This window comes from Tachyglossus aculeatus, chromosome 14 (genome assembly GCF_015852505.1).
Source record: "Tachyglossus aculeatus isolate mTacAcu1 chromosome 14, mTacAcu1.pri, whole genome shotgun sequence".
NCBI lineage: Eukaryota > Metazoa > Chordata > Mammalia > Monotremata > Tachyglossidae > Tachyglossus > Tachyglossus aculeatus.
The window spans coordinates 40536778-40562199 of NC_052079.1; the positions used below are offsets into that span (position 1 = coordinate 40536778).

Genomic DNA, 25422 nt, shown 5'->3' on the forward strand with positions numbered 1-25422 from the left:
ACTTAATAAATACGATTGATTGATTGATTCCCTACAGCACCTGTTTATATGTATATATGTTTGCACATATTTATTACTCTATTTATTTATTTATTTTACTTGTACATATCTATTCCATTTATTTTATTAGTATGTTTGGTTTTGTTCTCCGTCTCTCCCTTTTAGACTGTGAGCCCACTGTTGGGTAGGGACTGTCTTTATATGGTGCCAACTTGTACTTCCCAAGCGCTTAGTCCAGTGCTCTGCACACAGTAAGCGCTCAATAAATACGATTGATTGATTCCCCACAGCACCTGTTTATATGTATATATGTTTGTACATATTTATCACTCTAGTTATTTATTTTACTTGTACATATCTATTCTATTTATTTTATTTTGTTAGTATGTTTAGTTTTGTCCTCTGTCTCCCCCTTTTAGACTGTGAGCTCACTGTCGGGTAGGGACTGTCTATGTTGCCGACTTGTACTTCCCAAGTGCTTAGTACAGTGCGAAGCACTCAATAAATACGATTGATTGATTCCCCACAGCACCTGTTTATATGTATATATGTTTGTACATATTTATTACTCTATTTATTTATTTTACTTGTACATATCTATTCCATTTATTTTATTTTGTTAGTCTGTTTGGTTTTGTTCTCTGTCTCCCCCTTTTAGACTGTGAGCCCACTGTTGGGTAGGGACCGTCTTTATATGGTGGCAACTTGTACTTCCCAAGCGCTTAGTCCAGTGCTCTGCACACGGTAAGCGCTCAATAAATACGATTGATTGACTCCCCACAGCACCTGTTTATAGGTATATCATCAATCGTATTTATTGAGCGCTTATAACGTCTATGTCATTTTATTTTATTTTGTTAGTCTGTTTGGTTTTGTTCTCTGTCTCCCCCTTTTAGACTGTGAGCCCACCGTTGGGTAGGGACCGTCTGTATATGGTGGCAACTTGTACTTCCCAAGCGCTTAGTCCAGTGCTCTGCACACAGTAAGCGCTCAATAAATACGATTGATTGATTGATCGATTGATTTTCTTGTCCCGAGCCCCGAAAAGGCGGGGAAAAGGAGGCTCCCCCTGAGGCGAGGCCCGACGGAGGCCGCTCCCGCCCGAGCCGCTTTCAAACTGCGTTACCACAGCCTCGCGCCAGGCCCCGGCCGCTCGGGGAGCCCGCGCGCGACGCGGGCCCCCGCCCGGCCCGCCAATCACCGCCGCCGTTCCTCCCGCTCCCGGCCAATCGCCGGCCGCCTTGTTGGGGCGTGGGCGAAAGGCGGCTTCTCTTCGCCCTCGCTCGGCGTGTGGATGTGTGGTGGCGTGAGGGGGGCTGGCCGGGCCGGCGGCGGCTGTTTCGCGGCCCTTTTGTTGGGTGTCCTGAGGCGACGGCGGCGGCGGCGAGGGGACGGGGAGGAGCAGCCGCCAAGATGCCGGACTTCTTGGAGGACCCGTCGGTGCTGACGAAAGACAAGTTGAAGAGCGAGCTGATCGCCAACAGCGTGGCCCTGCCCGCGGGGGAGCAGCGCAAGGACGTGTACGTGCAGCTCTACCTGCAGCACCTCACGGCGCGCAACCGGCCGCCCCCCGCCGCCATTAACAACAACAACAACAGCAGCCGACCCCCGGACTTCTCCAGCGACGAGGAGCGGGAGCCCACCCCCGTCCTCGCCGCCGCCGGCAGGAGCCGAGCCACCGCCGGCAGGGTAAGACCCTCTTGAATCGCCCGTCTCCATGTTTTGTTTTGGCCCCCGCCCCCCCCCCCCCTTCTAGACTGGAAGCCCGTTGTGGGGTCGGGACCGTCTCTCTCTTTGGACTTCCCAAGCGCTTAGTCCAGTGCTCTGCACACAGCACGAATGAATGAATGAATGGTCTGCACACAGTAAGCTCTCAGTCAGTACGGCTGAATGAATGAGTGAATGGTCTGCACACACAGCGCTCAGTCTATGAATGAATGAATGGTCTGCACACACAGTAAGCGCTCAGTCAATACGGCTGAATGAATGAGTGAATGGTCTGCACACACAGCGCTCAGTCAATATGAATGAATGAATGAATGATCTGCATACACAGCGCTCAATCAATACGGTTGAATGAATGAGTAAATGGTCCACACACAGCGCTCAGTCAATATGAATGAATGAATGGTCTGCACACACAGTAAGCGCTCAGTCAATACGGCTGAATGAATGAGTGAATGGTCTGCACACAGCGCTCAGTCAATATGAATGAATGAATGATCTGCACACACAGTAAGCCCTCAGTCAATACGGCTGAATGAATGAGTGAATGGTCTGCACACACAGCGCTCAATCAATATGAATGAATGAATGATCTGCATACACAGCGCTCAATCAATACGGCTGAATGAATGAGTGAATGGTCTGCACACACAGTGCTATCCCAATATGAATGAATGATCTGCACACAGTAAGCGCTCAGTCAATACGGCTGAATGAATGAGTGAATGGTCTGCACACAGCGCTCAATCAATATGAATGATCTACACACAGCAAGCGCTCAGTCAGTACGGTTGAATGAATGAGTGAATGGTCTGCACACACAGCGCTCAATCAATATGAATGAATGAATCAATCAATCAATCGTATTTATTGAGCGCTTACTATGTGCAGAGCACTGTACTAAGCGCTTGGGAAGTACAAATTGGCATCACATAGAGACAGTCCCTACCCGATAGTGGGCTCACAGTCTAAAAGAATGAATGAATGATCTGCATACACAGCGCTCAATCAATACGGCTGAATGAATGAGTAAATGGTCCACACACAGCGCTCAGTCAATATGAATGAATGAATGATCTGCACACAGTAAGCGCTCAGTCAGTACGGCTGAATGAATGAGTGAATGGTCTGCACACAGCGCTCAATCAATATGAATGATCTACACACAGTAAGCGCTCAGTCAGTACGGTTGAATGAATGAGTGAATGGTCTGCACACACAGCGCTCAATCAATATGAATGAATGAATGATCTGCACACACAGTAAGCGCTCAATCAATACGGTTGAATGAATGAGTGAATGGTCTGCACACAGCGCTCAGTCCATATGAATGAATGATCTGCACACAGTAAGCGCTCAGTTAATACGGTTGAATGAATGAGTGAATGGTCTGCATACAGCGGTCAATCAATATGAATGAATGATCTGCACACAGTAAGCGCTCAATCAATACGGCTGAATGAATGAGTGAATGGTTTGCACACAGCGCTCAATATGAATGAATGAATGATCTGCACACAGTAAGCGCTCAGTTAATACGGCTGAATGAATGTGTGAATGGTCTGCACACAGCGCTGTCAATGTGAATGAATGAATGGTCTGCACACAGCAAGCGCTCAGTTAATACGGCTGAATGAATGAGTGAATGATCTGCACACAGCGCTCAGTCAATATGAATGAATGAATGATCTGCACAGTAAGCGCTCAGTCAATATGAATGAATGAATGGTCTGCACACAGTGAGCGCTCAATCAATGCGAATGAGTGAATGAATCTCCCCCCAGGGCTGACAACAGCGCTTGGCACAGTGTAAGCGCAGACTGGGAGCCCGTTGTGGGGTCGGGACCGTCTTTATCTGTTGCTTAGTCCAGTGCTCTCCACACATAGTAATCGCCCAATAAATGCGATTCAATGAATGGATGAATAGGGACTGTCTCTTGCCGACTTGGACTTCCCAACCGCTTAGTGCAGTACTCTGCACACAGCGCTCCATCAGTACGATTGAATGAGTGAATGAATGCCGTGCACACAGTAAGCGCTCAGTCAATACGGTTGAATGAATGAGTGAATGGTCTGTACACAGCGCTCAATCAATACGATTGAATGAATGAATGGTCTGCACACAGTAAGCGCTCAATCAATACGAATGAATGAATGAATCTCCCCCCATCGCCGACAACAGTGTAAGCTCCGACTGGGAGCCCGTTGTGGGGTCGGGACCGTCTTTATCTGTTGCCGACTTGGACTTCCCAATTGCTTAGTCCAGTGCTGTCCACACATGGTAATCGTCCAATAAATGCGATTGAATGAATGAATAGGGACTGTCTCTGTTGCTGACTTGGACTTCCCAAGCGCTTAGTCCAGTGGTCTGCACACAGTACGATTGAATGAATGAATGCTCTGCACACAGTGCTCAGTCAATACGGTTGAATGAATGAGTGAGTGGTCCGCACACACGCTCAATCAAGTGCTTGGGAAGTACAAGTCGGCAACAGATGGACACGGTCCCTGCCCAACAACGGACTCCCAGTCTAGAAGGGGGAGACTGACAACAAAATGGTCAGCTGTGTGACTTTGGGCAAGTCTGGGCCTCAGTTACCTCATCTGGGAAATGGGGATGAAGACTGTGAACCCCCTGTGGGGCGACCTGATAACCTTGTAACCTCCCCAACACTTAGAACAGTGCTTGGCACATAGTAAGCGCTTAATAAATGCCATCATTATTATTATTCTAAGCGCGGGGGGGGGGAGGGGGGAATACAAGGTAATTAAGTCGTCCCACGTGGGGCTCACAGGCTTCATCCCCATTTTACAGCTGAGGGAACTGAGGCTTAGAGAAGTTAAGTGACTTGCCCAAGGTCACACAGCAGACATGTGGTGGAGTTGGGATTAGAACCCACGTCCTCTGACTTCCAAGCCCGGGCTTTTGCCACTGAGCCACACTGCTTCTCTTCCCCCCCCCCCCCCGCCGGGTTACAAAGGACCAGGTTGTGGACATATCGAGACTAAGCTGCTGCATCCCTCGTGGCCTCCTCATCTCCTTTCATAATAATAATAAGAATAATGATGCTATTTACTAAGTGTTTACTCTGCCAAGCACTGTTCTAAGCACTGGAGTAAATACAGAGTCATCAGGTTGCCCCACGTGGGGCTTACAGTCTTCATCCTCATCTTACAGATGAGGTTACTGAGGCACAGAGAAATGTTAGTATTTCTTAAGCACTTGCTATGTGCCAAGCAATGTTCTAAATGCAGGAGTAAATACAGGGTCATCAGGTTGTCCCACAGATTTCATTCCCATTTTGCAGGTGAGGTCACTGAGGCACAGAGAAATAATAATAATGATGGCATTCGTTAGATGCTTACTATGTGCAAAACATTGTTTTAAGCGCTGGGAAGTGAAGTGACTTGCCCAAGGTCACCCATCTGTGAGCCCGTTGTCTGGATTGTGAGCTCGTCATGGGCAGGGACTGTCTCTGTTGCGGATTGTAGTTTCCAAGCGCGTAGTCCAGTGCCCTGCGCACAGTAAGTGCTCAGTAAATACGATTGAATGAAAGAATGACACGTGGTGGAGGCGGGATTAGAACCCACGTCCTCCGACTCCCAAGCCCGTGGTCTTGCCACTGAGCCACAGTGCTCCTTGAGCGGGTGGACCCCCTCCCTCCCCCCGAACCCGAACGCAACGTTTATGTTGGTGGTGGAGCCGGCCTCGATCGGCTCTGGAGTCTTCTCTCCTAGGCGGCCAAGTGCGGGCCGACCCCTCCCCGGCCCAGCCTGGCCTCAAATATTAACGTTGGCATTTATTAAGCGCTTACTATGTGCAAAGTGCTGTTGTAAACGCTGGGGAGGTTACAAGGTGATCAGGTTGTCTCACGGGGGGCTCACAGTCTCCATCCCCATTTGGCAGAGGAGGTAACTGAGGCACAGAGAAGTTGTGACTTGCCCAAATCAATCAATCAATCAATCGTATTAATAATAATGGCATTTGTTAAGCGCTTACTACGTGCAAAGCACTGTTCTAAGCGCTGGGGGGGATACAATGGGATCAAGTTGTCCCACATAGGGCTCACAGTCTTAATCCCCATTTTTACAGAGGAGGTAACCGAGGCTCAGAGAAGTGAAGTGACTTGCCCAAGGTCACGCAGCAGACTTGTGGTGGAGCTGGGATTCGAACCCACGACCCCTGACCCCAAAGCCCGGGCGTTTTCCACTGAGCCACGCTGCTTACTGTGTGCAGAGCACTGTACTAAGCGCTTGGGAAGTACAAGCTGGCAACACATGGAGACGGTCCCCACCCAACAGTGGGCTCACAGTCTAGAATGTGAGTCTGGGATTCGAACCCGTGACCTCTGACTCCCAACCCCGTGCCGTTATCACTGAGCCACGCTGCTTCTGTAGTATTTACGTCTGTGGTCGTGCGGGGGCGGGGGTCTTTTTATTTTTATTTTTTGGGTCAGGTTGAGGGTGGCTCGGTGGGTGGGTTTGTAGACTCCCCTTTTAGTCTGTGAGCCCACTGTTGGGTAGGGACTGGCTCTCTATGTTGCCAACTTGTACTTCCCAGGCGCTTAGTACAGTGCCCTGCACTCAGTAAGCGCTCAATAAATACGATTGATTGATTGATTGATTGGCCGGGGGGCCCAGGGGCGGCTCCCCCGCCCCCCCCCCCCAGCCCCTAACGTTTCGCACATCTTTTCCCGCTTGAACTGAGTGGCCGCTAGGGGGCTCCCGGCGCGAGCCCTGCATTCAAAATCAGACACGCACCGGTTCCCGCCTTTTTTCATGCCCCCGGTTTATAACACAACACTTTTTCCACTTCCTCCTTGTTATTATCGCTATTCTTCATCGTATTTGAGCGCTTACCCTGTAGAGTAAGCGCTTTTAAGACACTTGTCTACCTGTTTTGTTGTCCACTGTTGAGTAGGGACTGTCTATATGTTGCCAACTTGTACTTCCCAAGCGCTTAGTACAGTGCTCTGCACACAGTAAGCGCTCAATAAATACGATTGATTGATTGTCTCCCCCTTCTTGACTGTGAGCCCCCTGTCGTCTCTATATGTTGCCGACTTGTACTTCCCAAGCGCTTAGTCCAGTGCTCTGCACACAGTAAGCGCTCAATAAATACGATTGATTGATTGATTGTCTGTCTCCCCCTTCTTGACTGTGAGCCCGTTGTCGTCTCCATTATGTTGCCGACTTGTACTTCCCAAGCGCTTAGTACAGTGCTCTGCACACAGTAAGCGCTCAATAAATACGATTGATTGATTGTCTGTCTCCCCCTTCTTGACTGTGAGCCCGCGGTCGTCTCTATATGTTGCCGACTTGTACTTCCCAAGCGCTTAGTCCAGTGCTCTGCACACAGTAAGCGCTCAATAAATACGATTGAGTGAATGAGAGGACAGTAGGACAGCCCATTCCCTTCCTGCAATGAGTTCACATTCTAGCTGTTTACAGGAGAAACTTGCGTTGCCCCAAGGCAGCGTTTTCAGCCTTCATGAGGAGGTGGAGGAAGAGCAGGGTCTTTTTTTAAATATATATAACAATTCTTAAAAATCCTGTTTTTGTACATCAGGTTGGTATCTGGCGTTTCTTTTTCATAAGCCGTGCCATTGAATTTGTAGACTGTGGGCCTGTTGTTGTGTAGGGACCATCTCTATATGTTGCCGATTTGTACTCCCCAAGCGCTTAGTCCAGTGGTCTGCACACAGTAAGCGCTCAATAAATACGACTGAATGAATGAATGAATTTCAGTTTTGGGGGAGGGAATGAAACCGTGCCTTCTAACCGGACCAGCTTCTTTTGATTTAGATTTCCAGGCGTTCGGTACCAGCCTTCCAATCTGGACTGGCCGCCTGTATAAAGTATTTTTGGGCGGCACCAGAAAATGAGAATGTTTAGTAGAAGATGGTTTTATTGTGAAAGGAATTCGTATTTCAGGAAGGAATTTGCCTGTTGGGTAATATCCCACTGGAAGGATTTTCTTAGACTGCATCAAAATGACTATTGGTATTTGGAAGATTACCTATATTTTAAAGCTGTAATGTATAGCCTAGTTCAGTCACTAGTAGAATTGAAAGCTACTAATAGGTTGTGGTTCATTATAAGCTCCTCCGGGACGGGACCGTGTTGTTCCTTTCCAGGTGTCAAATATAGTGTTCTGCACCCACTCAATGCCTTTGATAACGTTGATTTAAGTCTTTGGATGGTGGACTGCTAGCAGAATCCAGAGCAAGGAGAGGGAGATTTGGAATCCTGTAGTTTGGGAACTAATTTGTTTTAAGATCTTTCCAGCGTTTTGTAGCCTTAAGATGATTTTTTTCTTGTAAGTAAAAGCAATTAATAATCATATATTTAAAAGCAGGAGCACTTTGACTTGTGCATAATTGTATGTTTATAAGCTTCGAAATAGGAGAAACTTGACTTATGTCGTGAAATCATACTGTTTTGTAGCGGTTCCTCTTTTTCAACTGGTTGCCTTGTTTTTTTAAAAGTTGCCTTCAAATTTCTTGGCCAATAAGGAGGCCGCAAACTTACACTGTATATAGTACATGCTTTATCTTTAAAGGACTTAAATATTGGCATTTATAAAATTCCACAGCAAACTGATTTCTTACACGGCTAAAAATATAGTCAAAGTCTCTGGTGAAAATGCCAGTAGCTAAAATACACCAGATATTTATCTGATTACCTGTTTCATTCAACTTTTCATTGAAAGTCAATTTCTTTAGGATTTTTTTTTCTTTCCAGTCATTAGTATTTATTGAGTGCTTACTGGGGCAGAGCATCAAACTAGGGTCCTTGGGACAGTTACAGTGTAACAGAGTTGGTATATACAATTTCAGTATACTACAGGAGACAGACTTTAAAGTAGATTGCAAATAGGGGGACTGATAGAGCGATTCCAAGGATTTAAGTACTTTGTGCAAGGTGGAGGGGTTCTGGTTACAAAATGTGACCTTGTTTTAGTTTCATGTTACTAATCACGGTTTCATATGTAAGCGGTTGAAATTTCCTATTTCCGTTTTTTGAGTTCTGCCGCTCCCTCACACTGGTTGCTTATTCCCAAGAGATTTTTATTTTTAAGCAATTAGAACTTCTCCCTTCCATAGTGTAATGGTTATCTCCCGCAAATTCACGCATTGAAAAGCCAAATCTGGTAGAGTTGGGATTTTACTGAACAATCTCTAATGGTAATATTTTTACCAAAGAGCTAGAGAATAGTCCCAAAATTTACTGAGTTAAACCATAGAGATTCTGAAATCAACAGGAAGTATTCTAGAGTCTACTTTATCATTTTACATGTGTTTGCATTAGAAGCCCAGTGTACATATGAAAAGGGTGAACTTGACACCTAGAAAGCCACAGAATAGCATTTTCACAGAGTTGCTTGCATAACTTTGATGAAACAGAAATCTCAGCAAAGCAGATTGTGAATTGAAGGTAACGTCCTGTAAGAAAATCAGTGAAGATTTAGGTCGTACTTAGTATTTCCCTACTTTTACACATGTACAATCTATCTTAATCCAAGTCTATTAGCTCTAGACTGTAAGCTCGTTTTGGGGAGGGAATGCGTCTGTTTATTGTTATATTGTACTCTCCCAAGCACTTAGTGCTCTGCACACAGTAAGGGACTCAATAATCACGATTAAATGAATGAATAAATGAATTAGCATAAAGGTATTGTTTGGAATGAAAAGAGAAATTGAATTTTTTAAGCTAGTTTTTTTTCTCAACCAAATTTGGTATGCTTTTACAGAAATTGTATGTTGAAAACTTGGCTTTAAAGTCACCAGTGAATTTTGGCAAACTTTCGTTGTCTTTAGTGTATATATTTATGATATCAAAATTTCCGTGGGTTGAAGTGATCAAGGTAGTCACTGAATAAAGGATTTAGAGGGGATTACACTGCCACTCTTAACATTTAAGCTCTTGAAGATCTAATGTATGCCTTTCTTGCAAGATAAACTGATGAATAAATGAGCAAAAGTTACTTTGGGGGGCTTGGATATGGAAATTCGCATTCCTGATTTCAGTTGATTCTAGTGTGTTACCGCTTTTTGGGGTGCCAAAAAGACTTGGTCTTTAGAAACACAAGCCAAAAACCGTATTTTAAAAGAATTAAGGAAAATGCTATGCCAAATAACTAATGCTTCTAATATATGTATATATGTTTGTATGTATTTATTACTGTATTTTACTTATTATTTTATTTTATTTTACTTTATTTTACTTACATACTTATTCTATTTATTTTGTTACTATGTTTTGTTTTGTTGTCTGTCTCCCCCTTCTAGACTAGACTGTGAGCCCGCTGTTGGGTAGGGACCATCTCTATATGTTGCCAACATATACTTCTGAAGCGCTTAGTACAGTACTCTGCACACAGTAGGCACTCAATAAAAATGAATGAATGAATGAATTAAATTATGATTTTCTGATGACTTCAAAATGTTACATTGCTATTTCAAAGCTAATACTTCTGATAAAAAGAGAGTCAGACCCAATCTGTATTAGATCTGGAACACTTGCTTAGCACTGTTTTGGTGAATTAAGTTCTTTCTGAGCAAATATGAGAAAAATAGTTTGTATTAAAAAGTTTGTATTTGTATTTAATATTTGTATTTAATACAAAGTTTGTATTAAAATTCTCCTCAAAAACCTCCAATGGCTACCGATCAATCTGCGCATCAAGCAGAAACTCCTCACCCTGGGCTTCAAGGCTGTCCATCACCTCGCCCCCTCCTACCTCACCTCCCTTCTCTCCTTCTACTGCCCAGCCCGCACCCTCCGCTCCTCCACCACTAATCTCCTCACCGTACCTCGCTGTCGCCTGTCCCGCCATCGACCCCCGGCCCACGTCCTCCCCCGGGCCTGGAATGCCCCCAATCCCTCTGCCCATGCGCCAAGCTAGCTCTCTTCCTCCCTTCAAGGCCCTGCTGAGAGCTCACCTCCTCCAGGAGGCCTTCCCAGACTGAGCCCCTTCTTTCCTCTCCCCCTCGTCCCCCTCTCCATCCCCCCATCTTACCTCCTTCCCTTCCCCACAGCACCTGTATATATGTATATATGGTTGTACATATTTATTACTCTTTATTTATTTATTTTACTTGTACATTTCTATCCTACTTATTTTATTTTGTTGGTATGTTTGGTTCTGTTCTCTGTCTCCCCCTTTTAGACTGTGAGCCCACTGTTGGGTAGGGACTGTCTCTATGTGATGCCAATTTGTACTTCCCAAGCGCTTAGTACAGTGCTCTGCACATAGTAAGCGCTCAATAAATATGATTGATTGATTGATTGATTGAACTCATTTGAGCGGTGGGGGGTGTAATTGTCTTTCAAACCCAGTCCTTAGTTCTTCACCGTTTGAAAGTCAGTCACTTTTTTAGCTACCATAAAGGGTGGCTTCGTGCCCCCATAGTCTGTGTGAGTTAATGAGCCCTGAACTTAATTTCACTAATAATAACAATAATTGTGCTTACTATGTGCCGAGCACTGTACAGAGTGCAATGTTGATACAGGTTTACTCAGTTTATATAGTGCTAGGACTGATACAAGGTATGCCATTTATCTGCCGTCCTTGTCCCTCATAGGGTTCACAATCTGAGAGGAGAATGGGTATTTAATCCCCATTTTACAGAAGAGAAAATCTGAGGCACAGAGAAGTGATTTGTCCAAGATCCAAGGCAAGTGACAGTGGCCAGATTAGAACCCTGCTCTGTCTCCAAGGCTCAAGCTGCTTCCCTATTAGGTCATGCTGCTTCTCTAGGGTAAACATATTACCTTGCTGAAAGAGGTACCGGGAGTCCTAATTCTCTCATTCATTAATTGGTATTTGTTGAGCACTTACTGTGTGCAGAGAACTGTACTGAGCGCTTGGGAGAGTACAATACAACAGAGTTGTAGAAACGTTCCCTGCCCACAACAAATTTACAGTCTAGAGGGAGCTTACCTCAGATTTTAGATGAATTTTCTCCATGTAGCGTAATGGTAGTGGACCTTACCTATCCTTGTGGAAGGTAGGAATTAGCAATGAGTGAAAGCAACTTTTTTTAATGTTCAGCTTTAAATTGTTTCGCTATATTGAAAGTGACCCTGTTGTTTATCAGTAATGGGAAGGACAGCTGCACAATATCCAAATAAGGCTGGTGGGTTGTGACTGAAATAGTGCCTCTCCACCAAACTGTTCGACCCACTGAATGGAACCTTTAGGCAGGAGGAGTCAGACCAAATATTTTAAAATCCTCTTTAGTGTGGCTTCTTTCAAGATCAAGGCTGGCCTTAGTAGCTCTGAATTAACTTTTCAGTTAAAGTAATGTACTCAACTTCCACACTTTACCACAAAAAGACCATAAAGATTTCTTTTGTAATGACTAATGTGTGTTTGTTTTGTAGATTAGAGCATCTTGAATCTTAGTGTGAAATGCTGGTGAATTATTCAAGACGTGGGAGTAAAAATATGTCTTGAAAAACTTTGTGATTCCTTAACATTTTTTCAGCATTACACTTTGGTGGTTAACTGACACATAAAAATATTGCACTAAATTCTCAGGTGCTGCTCTAATTCAGGTGTAGCGTATTTTGGTTTAATAGTCTAACAAGAGTTGCACGTGTAGGTAAGGGGGCTTCCCTATTTGCATATGCCAAGCATCTTGAAAATATAACAGAAAATTAAACATTTGATGTGATTGCTTAAGTTTATTTCTGGGCTACTTTTAAATGGCTTACTTAGCTTTAGAAAAGACTTTCAAGTAAGCTGTATTTTGATCAGAATATCTCCTTAAAAAGTAGTGAGTTTAATCTGCCATTGTTTTCATAAAGTTAGTAAAGAAGGGTTTCCATCCACCCTAAATCTTAGCTAAAAATGTGAAGACACTATAAACATAGGCTTTTTAATCCTATCGTAAATGAATAGAATGCTTCTGGTAGTGATAAATGGATATTTTTGTCATTCAAAGGAAAATAAATTTCAAATATTTTAAATTAATCATCTCGTGTTTTCAGAAAGCCACAAAGAAAACTGATAAGCCCAGACCAGAGGAGAAAGATGATCTAGATGTAACTGACCTCACTAATGAAGACCTTCTGGAGCAACTTGTGAAATACGGAGTGAACCCTGGTCCTATTGTGGGTAGGTTAATAAAACAACCAAAACTCTTTCATGTGGGGCATGACAGCCAAATTGCCCAATCTGTGAATTATTGGATTGCTCTTAAACTACACAAATCTTTGTCTTTATTGATCACTCTTAACTAAAACTGACCTGTACTGTCTAGAACTAGACCATTATAAGCCAAAGGCCCAAAAAATCATAAGTATACAGCCAAACATTGTTTTCTATTGGCTCTTGAGGCTGTGGTGATGCACATTTTGTGGGAACATCTTTCAAGACTGACCTCATTGTGCATAGAATTTGGCTATTTAAAACACAGGAAGTTGGTGCTGAAAACAGTTCACAGCCAAATTAGCTATTTCATGGCTTTTAATAAAACGCTTTATAATTATTTTTCATCTCTGCCTTGGAAGCCAGATGTTTTAAATGCAGTCAAATTTGAAAGAAACCGTGTGGTATAGTCTTTTTTACATCTAGCACAAAATGTTGTGTGATACGTGATTGAGACTATTGATTGCTTCACTCTTTTCATTTCCAGTTTAAATACTGAATAAGACATTGAGTTAATAGGTATCCTGTAGTTTAAAAATCAGTTCTTCAATTTCATATTTGCACATTTGTATATGTAATTCAAAGCATATTTTATAAATTATTTTAAGAGCCGTAACTTATTCCTGTCTTTTCAGCAATTCTAGGTAGAAGTTGGACTGAAGTGAAAGTGGCATTTTATCAAGAGACGGTTTTAGTTTATTTGAATCACTACTACAGTTCCTTATGTTTCTGTAATAATAATAATCATGTTATTTGTTAAGCGCTTTATGCGTGCCAAGCGCTGTTCTTAATGCTAGGGTAGGTAGATATAAGATATTTGGGTTAGACAGAGTCCTTATTTCATTTGGGGCTCACAGTCTTAATCCCCATTTTACAGATGAGTTAACTGAGCCTCAGAGAAGTAAAGTGACTTACCCAAGGCCACACAGTAGACATGTGGCGGAGCTGGGACTAGAACCTACGTCCTCTGACTCCCAGTCCTATGCTCTTACCACTAGGCCAAAACCTGCAGTAAATGTTGAGCTTTGTGTAAATATTAAAAGTAATGCACCTCATAGGAGTTAGATTTAACCTTGGATTTTTGTTTCTTCTCCTCATGAGGTGGGGAAAAAACACACCCACATAGTGTAATGTAAAATAGTGGACAGATTGCCATTCCCCCACCTCATAAAACTCTGTCTCCAAAAAAAAGAGGCAATAATAATAATGGCATTTATTAAGCTCTTACTATGTGCAAAGCACTGTTCTAAGCACTGAACCTGGGTCACCCTTCATAAAAGAAAATGAAGGCAAATTCTGACTTGGTTAGAGTTATCAGTAACTAAAACAAAGAGCATTAGGACATTTTGCAAAGGACCAGAGCAAAAGATGGATCTAGACTCTGTTTCTGTATGGACTCTGATTTATCCTGGTGCAACCCAAAAAATCATACTGTTGGATAAACAGTAAATTTTCAAACAATTACCATTTGGAAAGCAGGTGACAAATGTGAGAACTCTGTTGGAATGAAGTAAGGAACTGCATTAGGAGTATTAACTATTACACCTTTTTTTTTCCGTAATCTAGGAACCACCAGGAAGTTGTATGAGAAAAAGCTGCTGAAACTGAGAGAACAGGGTCCCGTATCAAGGTCTTCTACACCTCTTCCAACAGTTCCTTCAGCAGCAGAAAATACTAGACAGAATGGAAACGATGACTCTGATCAGTACAGTGACAATGAAGAAGGTAAAGTAAAAACACAATGGCAAGAATGCAAGTAGCTTTGTTAGACTTGGGTAGACTAGCTTAGCAGATAATTCGTTTATAGCTGAATCAGGGCTCCAGGATTCTTTCCTTACAGATTACTATTGCAGGGCTGTCATCGGTATTTTTTTTAATTTTTTATTTTTTGGGAGGCCAAATTTGGACTTTGCTTTTATTTCGTGAATTTTTTTTTCCAAGCACTCCCACATGCATGCATTACACAAACTCCTGCTTTTGTTCCCTAATTTTGTTCAGGCCTTAGGTAGTATGCCCAGATGGTGTGAGGGTGCAGGAACCAACAATCCATTAGCTGCCATCCATTTGTCTGTTTTTATAGACTTTGGGGAAACCAAGTGGATAAAATAATAGTGATTTTGAAATATCCTTGAAATTCTAAAGTGCCGAAACTACACAATATATATAGCATTTATTTGTGGGTTTTGAAGGCATGAACGAATTAAACTTAAAAATGTAAATAGTGCTGGAGTGGGTCTAGCCTATCAGCCTAGTAGTCTGCCTCTAACAACGTCGCCATGGGGCACTTGGAAGAATCGTGTGGTAGTTGCCCTCCCTGACATCCATTTTCCTATTTTTCATGGTATTCTTCGCTCTGTTTTAATCTGGGCTTAATTATTGAATTCAAATATTAAAAGAAAATTAAATCTAATATTGAACTGTCGAGAACATGGTGCACTTTGGTATAGCAGCAGGGCTCAGTAGAAGTTGATTTAGTTCATCTGTCAACTCAATTACCTTTCTCATGTGCTCTCTGCCCTTTTCATTTGCAGTTCAACAAAAAGAGGTTGGTGGGGGATCCAAAAATATCACATAGGGTTCAACAAATAAAAATTTACTGGCCAGTGAAAAATGGATAAAAATCAGGATGCATAAACAGGCTGTCCCTTTAATCATAATAGCAGTGGTAGGAGAGCTATCCTACCTAGCTTCTATCTTAGTAGAGTGCCCGACACATAGTAAGTGCTTAACAAATACCCTCACACACACACAAAAAAAAACAACTGCAGGGCATAAATATTCTGTCACCATGCCAGATTGTTATGTGACTGTCGTCTAAGTCACTGACAGTCATATTTTTTTTTTTTTTTTTACAAAACAGCACCTTTTCGTTCAAGAACATCTTTTTAGCAAGGAGGCAAAGAGAGTATCAGCTTAGCTAACTACTATGCTTATCTTTCCTGCCTCTTTTGCTTCTCCCACAGGGAAGAAGAAGAAAGAACCCAAGAAAGTGAAGTCCACTAGGGATTCTGTCCCTATTTCTGAACTTTCAGCTCCTCCCTCTGGTGGATTTTTTCAGTCAGTTTCCTTTCCTGCGGTCTCTTCCCGGCCTCCTTTGGGCTGGACAGAATTGCAGACTAGCTCTCAGGCAGGGGAGAGCGTGCATACTTCTAAAAGAGACCCACCCAGGGAGCCTCTCAGTTCTGCAAGCTTACCTGGTACAGGCCATGTAGAAGAATTGGGGCACGGGAGAGATTTTTTCAGTTTTTCTAAATTTAGCCATGACAGGTTCATGGGAAAGAATCTGTTGTCTACCCAACACGATCTGGCTTCCTTGCTGGTTTCTGCTGCAGCTAAGACCTCGTGCTCTCCTACGCTGGGGACTAAACCCACCCCTCCAAGCTTCACAAAGCAGAAGGAACACGTTTTTGGTCGAGAGATGGGTGGGCTTCAGTCAGCACCGAATGTAAGGTCAAGCAGTTCTGATCACCCGATCGTTGCCAAAGAGTGGACTGGCCCAAACGAACCGGAGAGCTCACAGATCATTTCTCCACCCCTTGCTCAGGCCATTAAAGAGTATGTTGATTACCTCTTGAAACAGGGAGGAGCAGATAGTTTGCCTGGGACTTCTAGGCATAAGATAACAGTCGACCCTACGGCTTACCCTAAAAACCCTGAACTTATTTGCTCTCCTCAAAAATCTCCTAAGCTAAGTGAGAGACCAACTGAAGAGGGGGGCTTAGCTGATGTTTGTGCCTTTCAAGATTCTCTGGTCTGTGAGCGAGACGTACCTTCTGCCTTTGCTAAAAATATTATATCTCAATCACTCAATGCTTTAGGCATTGAATCAGCTAAGGCACTTCAGAATGAGACGTTTGGGAGCTCAGTGCTGTCCTTTCCCTTACATGAGTCTATTTTGAAAGTCATTCATCAGGAGTGGAATCAGATTGATAGGCCATTTCCATCTATGTCCCACAAGTACCCCGTTTCTTCAAAAGAAGCAGCGCAATTATTTTCAGTTCCCAAAGTGGACAGTGAAGTCCTGGAGCTAACATCTGAGGCAGCCCGTCCAGCAGATACTAGGACAACCGTAACTGATTCTTGTGATAAGGATGTTGAACTTGCCTTCTGTAGGGCATATGAGGCCGCAGCCTCGACACTGCAGATTGCAACCCATTCTGCTTTCGTTGCCCGAGCTATGCAAGCAGACATTAGACATGTTGCACAACTCCTCAGCTCTGATCCTAGCCAGGTACCCGAGGCGCTTGGCATATTAAGCAAAACCTACGATGCGGGTTCATTCCTCTGTGATGCTGCATTTGATGAAATACAGATGGCTGCTTGTGCCATGGGCTCCTCTACTATTGGACGTCGGCATCTCTGGCTGAAGGGTTGCGATATTAATTCAGCTTCTAAGAAGAAGCTGGCAGTTCTGCCCTTCAGAGGTGGGACGTTATTTGGTGGGGAGATTGGCAAAGTGATTAAAAGGAGAGGGAATCGAAAGTAATGATAGTCATGAGATTTCATGAGATTGAATACTGTCCCACCTACTATATTAGTATCCCAGAACTTGGCTAGATATTTCCTTAGAGTACAGATAAATTTAAAACAACTTTTTTTTTTTTTTAAATAGAGGATCAAGAGCTTTTCAGGCCCTTGCTACAACCTTTTAAATTTTTTTTGCATCTCATTGTCAGGTTGCTGTTTTGCTGTTTTATAAGTATATCAACCCAGGCACCTGGTCTTGCAGCCTAGGTAGAAGACAGGCCTGTAGTACATTTGGGGATAGGAAGCATATGTAATTTTCACCTAAACACTTCAGCTTTACCAATTTTCACTTCCCTTATATAACTTTCTACTTCTGCAAAGCGAAGTACCAATAGCAAGTTTGATCTTTGAGAAACAAGCGTTATAAATGTCAGAGAAATTTAAAAATCAAATAGGTCCTAATTTTTACGAATACATGGAGACCAAATTACACTTGTATAAACATTCAACACAAAATTTCATTAACTTTATTTTCCCCTAGATTGTCTCCGAATAATACTTCAAGCTTAACTGACATTTTTTAATGATAATTGTGACTTCAGTTAAGCAAAATTCACAGGATTGAAAATAGGCTTCATACTATTTTGAATGTTTACAGTAATGAAATACCTGTCTTTAGAATTTCCCCTTGAAGGACTGAAAACAATAGGGTTGTTTTGGGTGGAAGGGACATTTTGTCATTTTTGGACAAAATATCTCCCCCAAAGCATAACATTTTAAGCTCAAAGTTTAAAATTAACTTTTGAATGCATCTCAGTTTTAGGCGGGAAGGTAAGTGGAATTCCAAAAAGATATTCAGAAACCTTTATACAGGAGAGGGATTTTTCTGTTGGTTTTCTGATTGGGAGGTTGAAGAAACTAGAGGAAAGCTGAGGAAAATTTAATGGCACCGCACATTAGAGAGGTATTAGTTTCTATATGAAATTGTAAATTGTGTGGTTTATGGGAAAATAGGTAGCTTTGGGCTGTGCAGTTTACTTTTGGGTTAGGCAGAGTGCAGTGATTGGGGAAAGGATAAAGTCCTTACAATCCGATTCTTATTCTTTTTTTCATTCTTCATTCATGAAGCTTGGAGTTTGAGTTGGTGCATTTTCATATATCTCAAGCTATGGGAGAACATTTAATAATGCATAGCAATTGACTTGGGTATGTACAACCCAAAGCTCATTTTCTTTATTTTTTGGGGGGATTTTTTTTCCCCCACATTTAGTACTTAGGAACTATCTTTGTATATTTGAAATTTTTATTTCTATCCTCTGAATCCTCTCGTATGTATGTACTATCAAATGCTATACAAACTGTAAAATTGTAGAATGTTTCTGCAAATTCAATAAAGTTTCTAAATTTGAAAAGAAAAAAAGTGTGTGGTCTCCATAAAGATGATGAATATGTTGGGTTTTTTTTTTTAACTCTGAGACTAAACGAGTAAGAGGATTTTCACCTAAGTGGACCCCTTTCCCACTCTGACATTTATTTAACATCTGGTGGAGCTTATTAAAATGGGAAGCTTGAGCTACCTATAAATGATGCTTTATCATTTAGAATTTCTCCAATGACACCAATTAGTGGAAAGTGAATTAATTTCTAGCCATTTAACTGGTTAATTCAAAATTTATTATTGATCTAGGTTTGAGGTTTTTGGGTATGTGGATCGCTTTGTTGTTGTTCCCAGTTCCAAGATTCTGAGTTCAAAAAAATGTATTTTCTCTGAGAAAGGCACTTAACTACTCAAGTCTCATGTGCAAGTGCGTGCCAAATTGAGTACAATAAGAGAAGGCTGGAGTTGTCCGCATGTTGACGGGCCTTTACTCATAAATCGTGCCAAACTTACTTAAATTCACAATGTGTTTCCTGAAAATTAGCGTCCAGGATGACTTTGAGAATAGAAAGCACATGCTTGTCTGCATTTTAGGCAACCATCCGTACTTGGCCTGTGGATGAGTGTCTGTGCACCGACCTACCAGCACTACTCTAGCATTAAGTGGATATTCAGAATGGAAATTAAGAAATGGAAGCTACCAATTTTCAGCAATATTAATCAGCTGCCCAAAAGATGCAACAGGCCAGTGAGCACAGTGACAATGATCTAGAGCCAGGAGAATAGAATATCAATTTGAAACAATTGGAACTGTCAGCAAATCTGTTCAGGACCCATAAGTTAATATGTATCACCTGATATCTCTCTAGCTTTCATTAAAATCAGTCAAAGGTATTTATCGAGCACTTAACTGTGTGCAGAGCACAGTATTAAGTACTTGTGAGAGTACAAATGCATCAGAGTTGGTAGACAAGTTCCCTGCCCACAGTCTAGTGGAGGAGATGGACATTAAAGTAAATGAAGAAACATACAGTAAATGGTTAAGGTTTTGGTTTTGTGTCATTTCTTGGTGTCTTCATTTTCATCCCCAGTTATGCTGAAACATCAAAGGAAAGTTGAGGCACAAATATTATCAGTATTTCAATTATAGAGCTCAGCCTCACTATCAATTATCACTTATTGATCTAGAGGACTGTGTGGTGCATTCCACCTAGCTGTTATTAGCTGCCATTCAGTTACTACAAAATACTATAAACATGTTCCTTCCCTTTTCTGTTGATCAGGTCAGGATATTGTCTCTTTTTCCTAATATTCAAATAAGCTGTGATCTTGCCCTAAGTCACATCTATGCTTAGATCCACTAAGTGGAAAATAGGGAATGGTAAAAATTAATAAAATACAGGAATTAAGTTTATCTCTTTTTTTCTTCCCCCTCCACAAGTTCCTTTAGTTTAATTTCAGGACAAGAGATGTACTTGAACTTTAACAACAGTGGACATTTAAAAAACAAACCAAACAAAAAAAAAGCACCCAAACAGCACCAGAATGAAGCAGATCATCAGTTCGTTTCCAATGCTAAAGAGTAATGACATCTTTAATGTTATTTCCAGACTCTAAAATTGAGCTCAAGCTTGAGAAGAGAGAACCTCTGAAGGGCAAGACAAAGCCTCCAGTAATGCTCAAGCAAAGAAGAGCTGAGCACAACCAGGTATCTCTCTTGTTTTAAAGTCTAGTCACAGGCAGCTGTGTAAGATCTTAAAATGCTTGAACAAACACCTCTTTGATTTAACCTGGCTCAATTACTTTGTGGCAGATAGTCCTTACAGACCCGTGAGCGTTTTCAGGCTGCTTGTGCTAGAGTTTTTCTCATAACCAGTGCTACTAATATTTTCTAGACTTCAATCTGGATTATCCTGCTGCTCTGTGCACTTGCCTTTACTTTTTGTGAAAATGTTCTGATCGGAAGTAATTGAGGGCCAACTGTACGATAAATGAGACGCGATCTATGCCTTATATATGAGAGATGCATGTCTAGTCAGGGAACCGGGGTGGGTCTGCCAGGGGATGACTTCATAGCAGAAGCATTTCAGAGGCTGTAGAAAGGGTAGCAGAAGTTTCAAACAGTAGGGCACAGTCTGAGAGATAGCTAGGAAGTTGGGGATGGTTGGGGGGTGGGCATTGAGTCCCTATGTCACAAATAGGATTAGAATATGAGGGGCGAATTAGGGCGTGATACAAGGATTGCAGCCCTAGACTGAGGTTATCCCTGTGCTAGAAAAGAACAAGGCTAGTTTTGGTCTCCCTCAAAGAAGGGAGAGGGGGCTCAGACCCTTACTGCTTTTGGGGTATGGGCTACAGGGCCAAGTGGAAGGAGAGGCAGGGGATGGAAGCGCCGTATGTACATGAAAATCTCATGTACATGTGACTTGGAGCTACAAATCACAGGAATATCCGTGCCTGTATGGTCCTGCCTTCCCACCTTCATGGCCCTGGCCACAGGCCTGCAGCTCTTCAGGGCCCTTTTCGGTTGACCTGTGGAGACGCAGGCAAGCAAAAATGAGGATCTTGAATCTGACCATAGTGTGTGGTCCTGGGGGAGGGACTTGGTGGAATTGTTTGGAAGAGAAGGTATCTTTATTAGTGGTGCTAATATGTCTGTTAGGGACCCTGATAGTGGCTGGGAGCCTGGTCGAGATGAGGCGATTGGGCCTGTACAGTGGTTTAGTGGTTAGAACACTGGCTTGGGAGTCAAAAGGACCTGGGTTCTAATCCCTCCCCTGCCACATGTCTCCTGTGTGGCCTCAGGCAAGGCACTTAACTTCTCTGAGCCTGTTACCCTATCAGGGAAATGAGGATTAAGAATGTGAGCCCCATGTGGGACAAGGACTGTGTCCAACGTAATTAACTTGCACTTACCCCAGAGTGTAGAACAGTACTTGGCACATGTAAGCGCTTAGCAAGTACCATGATTATTGTTATTGTTGTTATTATTAATAATGACTATGCTAAAGAATATAGAGAAAGAGGCAGATTTGGGAAATGTGAAGGTAGACTATTTTGGATATGTGGAAGGAGAGCTATGAGCCCAGAAGGACTTCAAGGATTCTTTCTTCAGAGATATGATCATATTACCCACAATATTAGGAGAGGTGTGGAGGAAAGATTAGTGGTTTTGTTTGTTCTGGGAATTAGCCCCAGGGGAAGTCTGGTGTGTATGTAATTCATCTGCAGAAGTACTGGAACTCTATGCTTACAGCTGAAATAATGCTCTTTTTCAGATCAGGTAAATTCAGTCTGATAGAGCAGATCATTTAAAATATTTTAAAAGCGTTCTCAAACATAAAGTGCTATCAGTTTGTGCAACTGCCCTTTTGGTATGCTCCTAGTTGACTTCTCTCTACCCTTTCTCCTTCTGCTATTTTTTAACCAATTCATAGAACTCCTAGAATGTAGCACTAATTTCTACCTGACCTTTACATGAGATTGAACTTGATTTTCTCATGTTACACATTTATAAATCAGTACATTTTTCTTGCTCTATAAATCTTAAACTCAGCTGAGTAGGTTAGAATCACTGAACTCGACAGTCTCTAATAATTTAAAAATTGAAATTAAAATGATTTTATAGAAGATACTAAATTTGAAAAATATTGATAACACGTTGGTCATATACTGTGGAATCTCTTGTCTTCAAAATTATCAAAACCAAACTTTTTATTTCATTAAGCTGAGCTTATGCAAAAGGCTGGATACCTAAGATAGGAGAAGCATGGGACCTCCTAAAGATATCTTTTCCATTGAGACCCCTTCCTGGATTTGTACTTCAGGAAAAGTGTCAGCAATCTTTTTGAGGGGAAGAGTAAAAAAAGTGAAACCCCGTGCCCTGTCTGCCATCTGCTCAATTATGCAATTTACACACATATTAACATAGCTTATTTGTGGAGGTGCAATTATGAAATTATAATTGTAAAGTTAAAGAGAGGTATGGGAACATGAACAGAGAGGATCAGGGAAGTAGAAAAGGAAAACTTATTCCTGGTGGTTTTTTATTTGGGAAAGGGAAAGACGGGGTATGAGAGTGGCAATGCACCACGCTTACACGTTAGACTTAAACAGTGTTGTGTAGGTGAGACCTCTTCAACATGAATCAAGACTTTGCTCGTCTGTTCGCCTGACTATGCCCATAGCCAGGCATGCCATTTAGGGGCCAGTACCAGCAGGAAAAGCAAAATATTAAGTAGATGAATTAAAACTTTGCTTGCCTGCTATGTTGCTGTCTCTCTCATCCTCTCCTGCATTGCTGCTGCCATTTAATTTGGTTGCTCCTGACCTACCACACCTAGGGAATGAATTTGTCTCTTCTCCAGTACCCATGGGGACTGTCATCCTCGGCTTGGCACCCGACAATGAGGGCTGCCCTTCTCTTCCACTCCGGTGCCTGGGCAAAGTGATCAGTGCCGTTCCCGGTCAGCTGTCTGACACCAGTTTCCTCTCCCTGTTAGACGTGTTAGACTACCCTCTTGCTTTTAAACCTCAGGCTTTCAACAGATCAACTAGTAATAGTATTTATTAAGCACTTATTGTGTGCAGAGAGCACTGAACTAAGTGCTGGGAAAGAATATAAAGTTGGGAATCAGACACAGTTCCTGGCCCTAAGAGGGCTCATAATCTAAAAAGTAGGAGTGGGAGAGGAGAGTGGTGTCAGATATGAGATGAAACAAAACACTAAAACAACCTAAAGACAAAAAACAAAGATCTTTAAGGTACTGTTGCTAGAGTAGTAGAATTTCAGGCTCCTCACTGTTCAGAGTTCACAGTGATTACTGTGAGTGATTAGTGTAGCAGGAGCCTCCACTGTCTTCCCAAGGGTTTGTGGAGGCAGTGTGCTGCAGCTGCATTTCTGTGTCCCACTGGGATGGTGCAGTTCAGACTGGAACGGAGGTTCTTCAGTGATGTGGACAGCTGGTGCAGCAGACAGCTTGGCGATCAGGTAGAGGAGGGTGATGGGGGCCGTGGATGCCATGGTGAGAAGGCAGCAGTCGTGACTAATTCATTGTGCCAAGGTGAGAGGGAATGGACCAGGGAGCGTCCTGCAGGGACTCAAGTCCCCACAGTCTGTATGAAAAGGACATGCCAGAAGCAGGGATCCTGAGACCCAATATTAGAAGTCCCTTGAGAAATCAGTTGCCATCTTCTCTTCTGGAACTCTAAGGAACAGTTTCTTGCACCCTGACAGAAATAGACCTTTCAAGTAGGCTCCCCTGGGGACTAAGCTCCTGGTGGTCAGGGGATGTGTCTACCAACTCTTTTGTATTGAACTCTTCCAAATGTTTTGTATAGTGCTCTGCACCTCGTAAGTGCTCAGTAAATAACACTGATTGAGTGACTACAAACCGTGGATTTCTTAAGTTCCAGTCTCGAAGACAGATAGGTGGAGAGCAACTCCACAGAAGGTTACAATTGATCAGCTGCCACCACCATTCTTCCCTCATTCATTCATTCATTCATTCAATCATATTTATTGAGCACTTACTGTGTGCAGAGCACTGTACTAAGCTCTTGGGAAGTACAAGTCGGCAACATATAGAGACGGTCCCTATCCAACAATGGGCTCACAGTCTAGAAGGGGGAGACAGACAACAAAAAAAAAACACGCAGACAGTCAGTGTTTTGTATTGACAGCGTATTGTGTGCAGAGCACTGTACTAAGCACTTGGGAAACTACAACACAGTTGGTAGACATGTTTCATGTCCCCAGGTTGTAAAACCTATGGGAGGCCACATACATTAAAGGTGGGGATGGGCAACAGGGTATAAGGATATGTATATAAGTAGGCTGGGGTGAATATCAAAGTGCTTAGGAAATATGGCCATACATATATTAGTGATGCAAAAGGGAGGGAGAATTGGGTGGGGAGATGAGGTTAGTCAGGAAAGTCTGGACGGTATATTAATTTACTAGGGTGCCCTTTAGTCTGTAAGTTCCTTATGGCAAGGGAATATGTGTACCAGCTCTGTCGTATTCCTCTGCCCAAAGTAACCGTTCTGTAAGGACCACTGATTGATTACTGGGCTTAGAAGATGGGTAGAGTGGTACCATTTCTAGAGATAGCTTGGGATGCTCATGGATGAGCTTCCAAGGTGTTTAATTGTTTTATGGAAGGACAATGCAAAATGTTATTGCAAAGAGTGGAGGACTATTTTGTAGTGATTTCATAATAGAGTAGCTGATGAATCCCACTGGCCTCTTGGATCACCTCTTCCACTTACATGTAGACAAGTGGAAGTGTCAGGTTTAGCTTCTAATTAAATGCATGTGTGGTTGATTTGGATACACTGGAATTTTTTCTGCCGTTTGACTTTTATACAAACCACTACATAAAATGTGGAAGTGTGCAAGGGATTCTGTCTCAAAGATCTCCACATTCACTGATGCAGACTCACCAAACCAAGGGAGAACTCCACCTCATTAGTAAGAAGAATAAGAATTATAAGCACTGTAGTAAACGCTAGGTTGGATAATATAAGCAGATTAGAGTCTAAGGGGAGCGAGAACAGGTATCCTGTCCCTATTTTTACAGATGGAGAAACTAAGGCACAAAAAAGTTAAGTGACTTGCCCATGTCACATAGCACCTTAAGTGGCAAAGGTAGAATTAGGACCCAGGTCTCCCGACTCAGAGCCTCGTCATGTT

At 42.6% G+C, this 25422-nt stretch overlaps 1 protein-coding gene across 4 annotated transcripts in view; it reads left to right on the forward strand.

The window, feature by feature from the left end:
* Window positions 1–1301: 1301 nt before the first annotated feature.
* The window catches only part of TMPO (thymopoietin), a 30701-nt gene continuing 6580 nt past the window's right edge, over window positions 1302–25422 (forward strand). For 3 of the 4 annotated variants that reach the window (XM_038756020.1, XM_038756021.1, XM_038756022.1), the window contains exons 1-4: window positions 1302–1689; window positions 12724–12850; window positions 14450–14608; window positions 20339–20436. In XM_038756020.1, coding sequence (XP_038611948.1) covers window positions 1414–1689; window positions 12724–12850; window positions 14450–14608; window positions 20339–20436 — 660 coding nt within the window. In that variant the 5' untranslated portion in view covers window positions 1302–1413. Of the gene's footprint in view, window positions 1690–12723; window positions 12851–14449; window positions 14609–15846; window positions 18771–20338; window positions 20437–25422 lie in introns of those variants that run through there. The other variant, XM_038756019.1, reaches the window with a different exon arrangement.